The following is a 13,347-nucleotide window of genomic DNA, read 5'->3' as shown; positions in this document are numbered from 1 at the left end:
CTATGGATACTTCTTTCAGAAAAATACTGCTACAAGGTTCACTCAATACATTTTTCACCCACTTTTTTCTTGTGTACACTTAATGTACATAATAATATCGGCATTTTGAGAAAGTAGGTCAGATATTACATGACGTAGTTCTTCTAGAGATAAAGGGTGGCTCTGTGGGTGTCGGTACCTATTAAATGCTGGGGCCTCCAGTATATTTCAGAATGGAATTCCCACATGCTGAGTGCAAACATATTGCCAAGGATTGAGCCAGAAGAGTGCATCACAACAGGTCCTAGTTATACGCACCCTATATGTGAGTATAACCGAGCCTGCACGTTACACTCAGATGGATTGCACTCAATTTCATTGTTTGCTAGTGCAACCTAGCAGGCTTGGTCATATTAATCAGTGTCTTTATTTACCACTCATCATTTTTTCCCTCACAATTAAGAAGACTAGGATAGGACAAACTTCTAAAATGAATTTAACCTTTGAAACCGTATCTCACATTGCTTTTCTTACAGTGGACCATGTCCACTCATTAGTGGGCGGACACTGTAAATGACTGACGGACAAGTCCTGTACATCTGACCCGAGCTTTTGAATTATTAAGAGCAGTAGTTGTGCTAGAACTATATGTCAAAGACTACCAAAGATGGAGGAATGCAAAACACAGTATGCGAGGGAGAATGAGGTAAATGATTAAGCACTGTCTTCATTGCGGAAGGTTTGACAGCCTGATAAGAATGCCAAAGATAAAAAACACACAACACCTGACGTGAAACACCACAGTTTCCAGCACACCTGAGCTGGGTTAGCCACATCAGCGAGAAAACCAAACTGAAAGCTACACAGGGAGGTGCTTTAAAAAAAAAAACTGTAGGGAGAACTACAATATTATACACTATTCTGAAAGTGACCTGCTGAAAAATCTTGTAAATTTTGCTGTTTTGTTTTCTTATCTGAGAGACATTATAACCTATTGTTGTCAGTGAATGTAAATATATATTTCTACCACTTACTTTTTAGAGTTTTGTGAATTGAAATGGGACAAAAGCTTCAGCCAAACGAATGACATGTCCTAGTTTCAATTTTTCTTTGCTTTATGTTTCAGAGACCATGATCCTTATAGACTCACTTCTCAGACAAGCTATGAAAGCTATCCATCAAGCTCAGCAACGTGCACTAAGCAAAACAAATGCCTTACACAAGCCAAACCTTTATGTAAATCAATACTTTAAATACGTTTATGACTCATGCAGTATAAGCGGAATTACAGACCTATTTAACACCATATGGTTCCTTGAACATTTTGGATTTGCTGATCAATCAATAAAGAAGCATTAGACAAAACTGACATGATGTAAGATAATCTCTCAATGTCTCTCATCTCTTACTGTATTCTACTGCATAAAGCGTGTCAAAAACAAGTAGATACAAGTCAGAACTGTCTCATACATCTTTCCCATACACATGGTTATGGTGAAATGGTAATGACCACATTCATCTCATTTTCAGTAGAAAAAAAAGCATTGCACTGTTCCACTACTTGCATTTCTTAAATGTAAAAGCACACCAGTAGACCGTAAAGAACAAAAAAATCTAATGAGGGACAGCAAAAGAAGAAGTGGAGAAAAGAGTAAATGTCTTTAATAGGAAATGGCGCAAACAGGACTTCCCATCTCTGCAACAGCAGGAATGAGCACTTGGTGCTGTATAAACTGAAGTACTGTACAAAGCTGTTTTCTCTCCCACCCTTCGGGGACTGCGGGTCTGTGGGTTTTTTTTAGGGCTCTTGTAATTAGCACCTTGTTAAAAACCAAATGGAAAAATCATTAGTAGGTTTGTGGGAATCTGGAACAAGCTACAGCCATGTTGTCTAAGCTGATACCATGGCTTCTTTCAAGAAATGGCTGGACAAGGTCCTGCTTCAGTTAGCTGATAAATACAATGGCTTCTTCTTGTTTGTAACCTTCCTTAAGTCCTTTGAAAATGACAGGATTTGTCAAGTAATTTAAAAATACGGTTTCGAGCCTCTGTAGCTCTGAGTTGGTCAAAAGTTATTTAAGAAGGAAGGTAGTCCGTGACTTTTTTTCAGGTCTTACTTTCTTCAGGCTGACGATCCTGGGATATGTTCAGATTCCCTTAAATCAATGTATTAAAAGCTTGCTAATGTTTTTCATAAATTTCATGTAACATTTTTAACAATACAGTTAAAATTAATGGCACACCTACTATGAAAACCTACAGATTGGACACTTCCCCAAATTTACAGAACCGACTTTGAGTCCTTGAAGGGTGGAACAGTTCTCTTCCTAGGCTTTAGATTTCAAGCAGCACTTTGAGAGCAGATTCAACTAAATGTTTCACCCTAAACTTGACTACTGCCATTGTCTGTTTTTTAAAGAGAAAAACAAAAGCTGTTAATGCCATTGTCATTAATAAAGAAAGTCAAAGCCAATGTTCTGTTTATATAAATGTAATATTTATTTTGCTTAACCATGCTAAATATATACCAAATCATTCAAAATCTGATCTTTCTAGTGGCCTACCCATGAAAAATGCCAGAAGAGTGGATGACTTCTGAATTTTAGGATGGTGTGACTGGAAAATGCAAAAATCCTGAGCTAGCAGTGTAGCAGTCTGGCGGTCTACAAGATTCTGTTAATTTTTAGTCTGGCCTCACAGTGCAGTCACTGCGCCTTGGTGTTCCGTGCGGAATAGCACATGCTTGTGCTATAATAAAAACAAACTAAAAAGTGATTCTTGTTTCAGCTTTTGATTTTGACTGGTAATGAAACCTAATGGGCATGCGAATCACGTTTATTTTTCAGACAAGCATTCATCTTAATTAAACGGAATATCAATAAAACAGACACGGAACTGTGCACGCCTCCTTCGTGTTAACCTTCGCAGCGTGTAACAGCCTGTCATGAATTCCTGCATTCGTAAAATTTTGACAGCGCAGTAGAGTCTTGCATGGAAAAGCACTGCTCTAAATGAAACAAACAAAAACAACCAATTATTAAAACGTGCTTACCTGTTGAGTTTAAGAGCAAACGCCCTTCTATCGGCAGCTGGCAAGGTGGCCATATAAGTTTATTCCGGTTGTACCGCGAAACCCCTCACAAAGTGGCAACTTTATTCGCCCTGGTCGAAATGTCATGGGGCTGATCGTTGCGGTGGCAGTGCTGTGAGTCTGGGTGGAAACTTCCGCATTTTCAGCTTCCAAACAGAGGAGAGGAAAGCTGCTGGGAGGGAGTTTTCGTACCCATCCCTTGCGAGATAAGCGCAAAGTGTGAGAGGAGAGTCCAAGAACTGCGCTTCAGGAATTTGGCTCCTGAAGCTTAACCTTCTCGGAAGACCGCCGCAAGCAGAGCGTGTTCATCACCTTGCAAGCAGTGCAACGATGTCTAGAAACAAGAACTAAAAATAAATCAGATTGTTAAAATATAGAATATCCGGCGTTAATGTAATCATTGCTATCCGCAACTTCTTGGTAACATAATGTAAAACTGTTTCTAGGACACAAAACATTTTTTTGCTCATTCATTTTCATAAACTCTTAAGAACTATTTTTTTACTTTTTTTCTTTTTAGAAGTTGCCTAAACCTTTGGATTAGTACAACTACAGTACAGCGAGTGATACAGGTCCGAAACATTACAATAGAATGTCTATTTTTTAATATAGTTTAAGTAAACATAGAAGGGGCAGCGGGGACAGAAGACGGAGAGTCCGAAGTGGTCAGTTTGTGGATTAACAAGACAAGGAGTGCAAGGTACATAGAAACCACAGATCATCTCTTAAATATAATTAACAACGTTTCTATGTTGTGACGAGAGAATTATAGTTACATTTTTACATCTGTTGTTAACCGGAATCTTCACCAGAATAACCCCTAAAAAAGAAAGTGTTCGCTAGAATGTACGTGAGCGTTTTTTTGTCTCCGATGTTTCTATTTTTCATGTCTCCGCTATGTTTGTGAGAATTTACATGTAATTAAACCAGCTTCCTTGTTCTCTGTAGAACGTGGCTGTTTTTATATTTCAAGCAAATAATTTAAAAGCGCTAGGCCATCACTTAAAACGGAAATGCTAGAAATGTTTAACTGGAGATTCCATTAAAAAAACTGACGGTGCCACACCACGGTCAAGCTCTTATCTGTAAATAGGAAATTAACTGGAGCTGATAAAACTATATTATCGAGTCCTGGTTTATTCTGGTAGGATATGGGTTAGATAAATACTTCGTACATCTTTCTGTCTCCTTCACCATTTAAATTAAATACATGTAAAAATCGGGGCAAAACGGCTTTATAGACTACAGTGCTAATAACTGAACAGAATGTTCTTTTTATGATTTTCAATTAACGGCTTATTCACAATGAATTTAAGACTATAACTTTGAATTGTTCGTATATGAAATTGATAGATGTCGGATACGTGGAGCAATTCCAAATGTTCAAGTTATACATCAGGTGCGAACGCAGTCTGGGCAGCCAATCGCTTTATAAGAATAATTCCTCACACTTATATACCGCTTTTCTGAACACTCTCCACTCAAAGCGCTTTACAGGTAATGGGGACTCCCCTCCACCACCACCAATGTGCAGCATCCACTTGGGTGCGAGAGCAGCCAAAGTGTGCCAGTACGCTCACCACGTATCAGCTGTTAGTGGGGAGGAGAACAGAGTAATGAAGCCATTTTATAGTATATGTATTTGCAAATAAGTAGAAAATGTAATTTCTCAGATGCCAATAGAGTGCATGTAAAACACATTGTATTTACATTTAGAATCTCCAATTTAAAAAAAATGAAAACGTGCTGTTTCTCAGTACCGTCTGAAGCTCAAGCTCAGATAAATGCCTCAGACACAGGCATTGATTTTAGATTTAACCTAAAATGTGATGATTAGTGTTGTTTTCCCTGTTGACTTGTGATAGAATGAAATATTGATCTTCCCTCAGGCTTTATTGCCACAGATGACTAATTACCTTTTAGGAGTTTCTTATTAGCATTTTGTGGCTTTGTAGACTGTTTTGTTTAATCATTGCAATTAATACATTGTGACTACAAAACAACACTTTTGATGCCATTTTATGCTTTGCATTCACAGATGGATTTATCTAAAACTACATCTGCAATATTTATTCAAGTTAAAACCGAAATGATTTTACTATGAAGACAGTTTAACTTTATATCTCCCTCCAGTAACGAGGAAATTGAAATGCATACAGTAATAGAAAACATATTAGTATAGACTGGCATAGTATAGACTAGAAGTATAGAGTTTTTCAAGCTGAAAGGCCTTATTAGGAATTAATATCAGTAAGCTAGTATATGCAATTGCCTGAAGGAAAAGATAACAGTTGACTAAAGGATACAAGTGTTTGACTGGGAAATGAAAGTCTGAAGTCTGAAGATACATATTTCAAACACTGATGGCAAATCTTTCCAATATTTGAATAATATTTTAGTCCAAGTTTCTGACAGTTTTGTTTTACATTACACCATTTACAGGTAATTCACATTCTGTTCCAGTGCATGCAGCCTATTATTCAACAACTTCAAACTTAAAGTGCTAATTTAATATCCTTGCTGTACACCATTAATGAACTACAAGGAAGGTGTTTTTCAAGGGGTTGAAGCTTGAAACACACAGGACAGGAGATATTGTGGGTAGTCTGTCAGCAAGGTTAGATAAGGAGGTGTGTAAAGCATACACAGACTCCTCAGCCCAGAGAGTTCATAGCAGCACTAGGAGCAGGAGTCTTTGAGGAGCTCCTGTGGGAATGGATGTCCTGAGACACTGACATCTGCATTATATCAGCCTGTTAGCATAAGGACAGGAATAGGAATATTCTTTTGACGAGTTTTTAACATAGTTGAGATGTGACTGAAAAACATACAATGCATTGCAAAAGTGTTCAGACCTTTGCACCGTTTTCAGGTTTCGTTGCTTTAAAGCTTGCAGTCATGACATTTTAAAGTACTAAATAACATTTGTTATATACACAACCTACTCCACACATTCAAAGGAAAAAGCACAAAGAAATAAACACAAAATTAGAGCTTAGGTATTCAAAGTGCTCCCAGCTTTGCTGTAGCTAACATAGTTTATTTAGGCTTACAAAATTACCTCAGTGAGCCAGACAATTAATTCAGTTGTCTTTTGTCTATGTGCAATAATAGTGATTATCATTATTTCGACCAAAGCCTCCTATTTCTGTGAGGTTCCTTGATCAGGTAATGAATTTCTTCAAGCAAAGAAATCAACCATAAACACAGGGATGAAGTTAATGAAAAGCACAGATCAGGTGAAGGGTTGAAAAACATCAGAATCTCTGAATATCCTGGTGAGCACCGTCAACTCAATTATCAAGAAATGGAAGGTGCATTGTAACACCCAGGCAATATACCTAGAATTGGCAATTCCTCCAACCCAAGCAGCTGGGCAAGGAGGAAAGTGATGAAGGATGCCACTGTGAGGCCAAAGACAGCATTACAGCTTGATGCTAAATGTATTTTTGCTATTTTCTCATACAGATGGAGTCCCATCAACTGCACTGCCCCGTGTAGTAGCAGTGTTCCCTTAATCCAGCTCATCCTTTAAGATTCAGGGTGAATTCAAACCCCTGCCTCCACCCTGCAGGGGTTTGGATGACCTCGATCTAAGATCTGGGTCCCAGGAGTTTTTAGCAAGCCTTGAAGAAGGCCAGCGTTCTTCGGACGGGCTTCTGGACGGCTGGAATAGGCGCCAAATCCTCTGGCCATGACAAGCCCGTCAACCGCAAGGAGTTGGCTTGAACGAGCAGTCAAGACTACCTTTTCGCAGATTTCACCTGCAGAGTCCCACAAGCAGCAGTTTGCATTTAACTACAAAACCACAATACCAACCCATTTTGCCAGATCTTTCCTCTTTTTTTCCACCTGCCAAGAAGACCTATCCAGAGGTCAGATGTCCAATTCACCATTCCAAAGACTGCAAATGTACCTTGTGTACTCACATCTGGTGGCACAAGGCTTAGAAATTAGCCGAATGTTTGTTGTCTGTTCCATCTAACATCGTATGATGGTAGTGGTATTGCCCCACAGCCAGAAAGAAGTAATTTCTGCAAGCCTTCTTGACCAGCTGTAATGCCCAGAAAAATAAAGAGAGCAAACCATATGGTAGCTTGTTGTAAATGCCATCAATAAGAGAGATAATCAACAAGGAGATAATCAAATGCAACCATTCAACAGGAACTAAAAGTGTAGGGGTTAGCCTTTGGTTGCTCCTCTCCAGCTCCATTCACAAGGAAAGTCCTGGTAGTCTGCTCCTTCTCAAGTCCAAGTGAACATAAGAAATGTTACAAAAATAAGGAAGCCATTTTGGATCATCTTGATAGTTTGGTTGTTAGTTGCTAAGAAGTAGTTAAGTCATCCAACTGTTTCTTAAAAGAAACCAGTTTACTGGTTTTGACAACATGTCTAGATAGCTTGTTCCAGACTCCCACTTGTAAAAAAGTACCCCCAGTTCGTGGATTTATTGAAAATTCAGTTTTCTATAGCTCCTACTTGTGTGCTCTGTTTTGTACTTAACTGTTGATTATGAAGAAGAAAATGGACTGGGAAGGTCCGCAAAAGTATTTTTAATTGCCTGCCACTGTTGAATACATCTGTTTTCAGGCTCAATGCCAGTTTCTTTCAGAAGCTCTCTAGCTAATTTTGATTTTTCATCTGGATGTCCGCTAATAGTATTAAGATCAGTATACTTTTTGATTTCTGTAGTGCCAAGAAAAAGTTTGTGAGCCCCAAAGATATATAAGGAATTCTGATAGCCTATCGTGATTTGATTCATGAAAGCCTACATGAATCAACACCGGGTTTTATGTAAATGTCCAATAGGGTTCATAGTAACCAATTCCATGTCTCTTGAAACAGATAATGTGCGAATTAAACTAAAAAAATGTAATCAAAGCATAGAGGATGTGAAAACGTAAATGAACCCCTAGTTTCATTAGCTAGAAAGAACAAAAAAGAAGATTGATGTCCGATGATAAAGTGGTTGGGAAATGAATGAATAGATAACGCATATATATGAATATGCAGATACATACGTTAAAATATATGATTGCTGTTTAAGTGCCTCAGATTCTCTATTCTCTGTTCTCTATCGGCCTCTGCTGTTAGACGTTGTTTTCAAGACGTTATGTTTTCAACAGCTACGTTTCTCTATTTCCAGTCTTCTCTTTATCTCTTTCCAGCATTGTTCTTTTAAGAAATAGCCACATTGCTTGATTTTAAAAAAACCTTTAAATTTTTAATGGAGGTGGAATTAAACTTGTATCTTGAGCAGAGAGCGCTTTATTTTATTAGTAGGAACCCTATTTCATTTCTATCTGGAGGAATGGATATAATGAAACACCGGAAGACGTGCAGGGCGTGCAATGTGCAACGGAGATCTATATAGGTTAAGCCGCGGTTATTAATGTCGGGTATTACAGTGACTGCTTTTAGAAGTATTTCGTTAATACAAGGGGTTTAATTTATTTTATACAAAGTTTTGAACGGTTTCCTTCGATTACAATATATTCCTCATCTTATTTGCAGTTGCTCAACAGCTAAAACAAGGTGTGCTTCTTTTTTACTTGAGTTGACTGAAAGGCGTTAATGAGCTGCTACAGTATTATTTAAATCGCTATTGAGGATGTCCGTGTTTCATTCTGAGGTTTCCCGTAGGTCATCGCAACCTGATGGTGTAACTACATTGTGAGCTATAAGTGGATACTCCTCAAGCTTCTTATAAATATGTAAATAATAGCTCTGTTAGTTGGCATTAACATTATTGTTGTTATTAATACGAATAATGTTTTTTTCATGTGCCCTGTGGATTAAAGGCTGCATACGGCAGACATATTTGGAAAATAAATAGTACTATATACTGTATTTGTCAACATCGAAAACGTAATGTTAACAAACAGTTTAGACACTAGATATCTCCATCAGTTTTTCATTGCTTTATTTATTGTTGGCTAATTATGATAATAGTGATAATGATGTAACTTTTATTATTATTAATAACATTTAAAAAAAAGATGGTATAGGGTTTCTATTGAATTTGCATATTTTGGTGCAGCATGTGACTAGTTATTTACACAGCCCATCGTCAAAAAAGTAGAGTTAACCACTTGTCAAGTCAGGAACACTGTTCAGAATGGAGAATGCTAACCCTAAGGTCTGAAATTATAATCGCTTGTTGTTAGAAAACTGTTTTGGTATCGAATGCTCTGAATTTATAACATATAAAATATTTTAAACCAAAACATCTGTCTTTCGACGGATTAAGACTGAGTATTCAACACGTTAACATGAAAGATAAAAATCAACCCTTATCTTAGCCACCGAGTTCAGTAGTCAGTGCCCTGTGGTCTGTGTTGATGAGTTTGCAGGCAAAGCAGCATAAAGAATATGGAGAGTGTTCACGCTTGACTAAGTTTGCAAATATTGAAGTTAATATTAATAGTTAATAAATAATATTAAAGTTTAAAATGTCATCATTTTTTACCCTGTATTTTTGTCATGGGAGTGAGCTCTGACAGAGGAAATTGGTATAGCGTCTGCAGTTAAGTTTTGAGTGCAAATTCCGGATTATTGATCATTATGAAATATGCAGGATTTGAATATGCACAATGCAAAACAAGAAGGATTATTGTGAGAGTACACCCCCGTCACTGATCTACATAGGTGTTTAAAGCTTCTGAAAACAAATGCAGGTAATGCAGGTAATACAGTGGTGCGGAAATCACCTACAGTAATTTCTGTTTAATGCAGATATGGAAGATGTTTTATTGGAAGAGGGTGATGACTGTCCTGTACTGGTACCTATTGAGAACGAATTGAATACCCAGGCAGCTCAGATACCAGTTACAATCATTACAGGATATTTAGGTAAGTCTTGCAGCACACAAAGGAACATTTTTTCAGCATGCGCATAATTAATTTTTTCTGAATAATCAGGCATGAACATTGTATTTGAAAAATTCTAAAAATAATTTACACTGTTTTCTTACAATACTCAGCCTGCTTCATCTGAGCTGTTTCTATGGACAAAACATTTTCCATTATTACTGTGTTTTTGATGTCTCTGTACAATTTTTAAGTTACTTTAAGTTTTAATGTAAGGCTTTTCATTTTATTTTCTCAAGGGATCCTTCCATTCATTCATTTACTAACCAATATTTTTTAGTTCAGGGTAGCAGGGGAGCCGGGGCATGATCTGTGTGAAATATCTTAATGATTTCTTATTTACTGTTGCAATATAGGTTAGTAATACTGTAACAGAATTACACTCATTTTAGAAACTTGGGCAAAATTTGGCTTGAACAAGCAAATGTCTTGCCTTCAGGACATGATAAGTACTACATTTTAACTTCACATTAATGAAGAGACTTATTCATCCACTTTGGTACAAATAGTTTATATTTGTATTTTGATTTCTTTTTAGGTGCTGGAAAGACAACTCTTTTAAATTACATATTAACAGAGCAGCACAACAAGAGAATTGCAGTTATTCTGAATGAGTTTGGAGAAGGTACTGTATCTACAAAAGAGAAATAGTAACCACTTGCTGAGTTGTTCAGCCTATTCTTGATTATTCTCTAGGTTTAAGATGATAGCATGCTAATTTCTAGCATTATTGTACTAGGCTTATAGCTGTTGTTGAGGTTGAGGTCTGGTGCCCTTTATTGTAGTTGGTGACCAACTGGTTGGTTAAGATAAATAAATAATTGTGAATTTTATGATCATAATAGATTTTAAAAAGAGAAGGATTTGAAGATGTTGCATGAGCTTAAACTTTTGAAAGCAAAAAGTGTGAAAATTCTACTCAAGTGCAATACTGGTTAAAACCACAAGATGACAGCAGTGGGCTGTCTCTGATTTCCACTTGTTTAGTTTAAGCTTAAATTTTTTAAGATTCATTCTGAAAGATTCTACTTCAAGAAGTACTTCTTGATTCTACTTCAAGAAGTCAAGACTTCTAAACAATTTAAGCTCATGTTGCCATTTGTTTTGAAAATATTTTTCAAGTATTTGTTGAATTGGATTGCCTTAATTTGACTTTATTTAGTGCAAAAAATACCATATGTTTCTATATAAAGTGATTAATTTATAATACAATTTATAAAAGAGATTTTATGTTTCAATGGAACATTTAATAATATTGTCAGATATTAATTGCTGTTGTTTCATAGTCATGTTCATTATCTAACAAATCGATGCAGAATTTCTTTGAGATTAAATTAGTTTTCTTAATTGGTTTCTTTTATATGTAATTTTTTATGTCTGCTAACAGGTCTTTTTTAAATACAGTTCTACTGTAGTATAATTTTACAGCTGTGTAATTATGAGTTTCAGTGCACTTTGCTCAGTGAATTCCTTGTGACTTTTCTCTAGGAAGTGCTTTGGAGAAATCGCTGGCAGTGAGTCAAGCAGGAGAGCTGTACGAGGAGTGGTTGGAGCTTCGAAATGGCTGTCTTTGCTGTTCAGTAAAGTAATTCCACTCTGAAAAATCATTATCACTGTGCATACACTCTACTCGCAAGAAAAAAAAAGAAAACCTGAGAATGTGTTTAGCAGCTCAATTATTGTAGCTACTAATCACCAAATAAGCTATATGGGTCCAGTGACCTCCTCTCAGGCTTTTCTTATATACTCTCCTGCTCCAGTGCCCTGGTTTAAACTCACACCCACTTACTGGGTGTGAAGGATTGTTCCTCCAAGTCCCCATTAGGCATACTTCGTACATACTTTCTCAGAATGAGTGTTATTTCTGCGTTGGACTTTGATGAAAACTGTAAAGAAAACATGGCCATTTTATTTCTTAACTTATAACTGCATGACTAAAACTTGTGTTTTCTGAAGGGCTAAAGCTGTTTAGTTTAGGATCAACTGCAGTTTGATTACTGTTAATGTGCTTGAGTAATACTGCAGCTGCTGTCTGAAAGTGGTTACACAAGTGTCAGATGGATGTACTTTAACCATCTGCCTTCTGGGGCATAATTTGTCCCAGACAGAGCAACAGTAGCATTGTGCTTGCTCTGGACCAATGTGCTAATTGTTAAAGGAGAATATGTCATTTCTAAGGCAGTAAATGGCATTCCCTCTCTCAGAAACATAACTCTTTCTCCCCTGGATCTTCCACCAATATTCCTTACTCACACAGACTTGGTTTTATCTTTGGTATTTTTGGTTTAACAAATAATATTATAAGCTTTGGATATAAAACTCACTGATTCTTTTCCTGTCTGCATCACTATATTATGCTGTAAAGTTTAGTTATAAAAATGAATGTATTCTACATAATTTAATAGGCATTCTTATTTTGAGTGCTATGATGAGCTCCCATTTATACATAATCTCTTGGTTTTTACAGAGATAATGGACTCAAAGCCATTGAGAATCTCATGGAGAAAAAGGGAAAGTTTGACTATATACTGTTGGAGACAACTGGACTGGCTGATCCAGGTAATGTTCAAATTACTTCTTGCTCTTTAATATGAAGACATATATACCATGATTTGGAATAAATTTGTCAAACAAATGTTCCCTTTTTTCAAACAAAGTTAATAAATTACTGATCTTAAAAAAACAAGCAGTATATACCATCCTCGTCAAAATGTTATTTACATCACAGCTTTAACACATTTATTTTTACTACAGTCAATGCTATTTCTGTAATTAGAAGAGCATAAGATTGATTATAAGCGAAAGAAGCCATGGTATCACCTGTACCAAAACTTTATCTGTAACAAATTAGCCATATAGTGTGCAGGGCTGAATCATTGATTTGGTTTGTCCTTTGTTACTCAGTTAGCAGAGCAGCAGTCATCATTGTACCTGTAAGCAAAGAAACCTAAAATAGAGTAAGAAAAGCAAACTTTAACTAGCTCTTCTGCTGTGTCCTATGGTCCACAGGGCGTTTTACTAACAATACAGCAGGCAGTATTAATGTTACAAACAAGGGTGTCTCAAACGCTTGCATTCAGGTTTAATGTTATTCATGTGTAGTGCATCCTAGATAATGGCAATAAAATCAAATCAAAGGAGAGCTAGGGCTCATCAAGGCAGTTACCTTGACACAAGTCAAGTAGTTTCCACAAAAGACCAACATATCCATCATAGAACAGCAAAGGGAACCAGGTTTTAGTGTGAAAATGCAGTCCTCAACAGAAAAAAGACATAAGCTAAAAAATGAAGAAAAAGCTCAAGAAAAGAAGTAGTAAAATAAATATCCTTTCTTCCATATGTCTGTAATGTTTGCTTCTCTTTAATTTTATATTGTTGCACTCAAAGACAAGACTATCAAATACTCT

General features: G+C 36.6%; 2 protein-coding genes across 4 annotated transcripts in view; one reads left to right on the top strand and one right to left on the bottom strand.

Moving 5' to 3' along the window:
* dock8 (dedicator of cytokinesis 8) overlaps nt 1-3,108 on the bottom strand; it is an 85,457-nt gene extending 82,349 nt beyond the window's left edge. The window contains exon 1 of the mRNA XM_088910667.1: nt 3,032-3,108. Coding sequence (XP_088766793.1) covers nt 3,032-3,084 — 53 coding nt within the window. The 5' untranslated portion in view covers nt 3,085-3,108. The remainder of the gene's footprint in view (nt 1-3,031) is intronic.
* A 205-nt stretch (nt 3,109-3,313) lies between these two features.
* zng1a (Zn regulated GTPase metalloprotein activator 1A) overlaps nt 3,314-13,347 on the top strand; it is a 33,295-nt gene continuing 23,261 nt past the window's right edge. For 2 of the 3 annotated variants that reach the window (XM_088910690.1, XM_088910688.1), the window contains exons 1-5: nt 8,398-8,605; nt 9,806-9,922; nt 10,479-10,565; nt 11,429-11,525; nt 12,408-12,499. In XM_088910690.1, coding sequence (XP_088766816.1) covers nt 9,808-9,922; nt 10,479-10,565; nt 11,429-11,525; nt 12,408-12,499 — 391 coding nt within the window. In that variant the 5' untranslated portion in view covers nt 8,398-8,605; nt 9,806-9,807. Of the gene's footprint in view, nt 3,771-8,397; nt 8,606-9,805; nt 9,923-10,478; nt 10,566-11,428; nt 11,526-12,407; nt 12,500-13,347 lie in introns of those variants that run through there. The other variant, XM_088910689.1, reaches the window with a different exon arrangement.

Source organism: Atractosteus spatula, chromosome 3 (genome assembly GCF_055471065.1).
Source record: "Atractosteus spatula isolate fAtrSpa1 chromosome 3, fAtrSpa1.hap1, whole genome shotgun sequence".
Lineage (NCBI taxonomy): Eukaryota > Metazoa > Chordata > Actinopteri > Semionotiformes > Lepisosteidae > Atractosteus > Atractosteus spatula.
The sequence above is the reverse complement of the archived record's forward strand: the minus strand, read 5'-3'. Positions and strand labels throughout refer to the sequence as shown.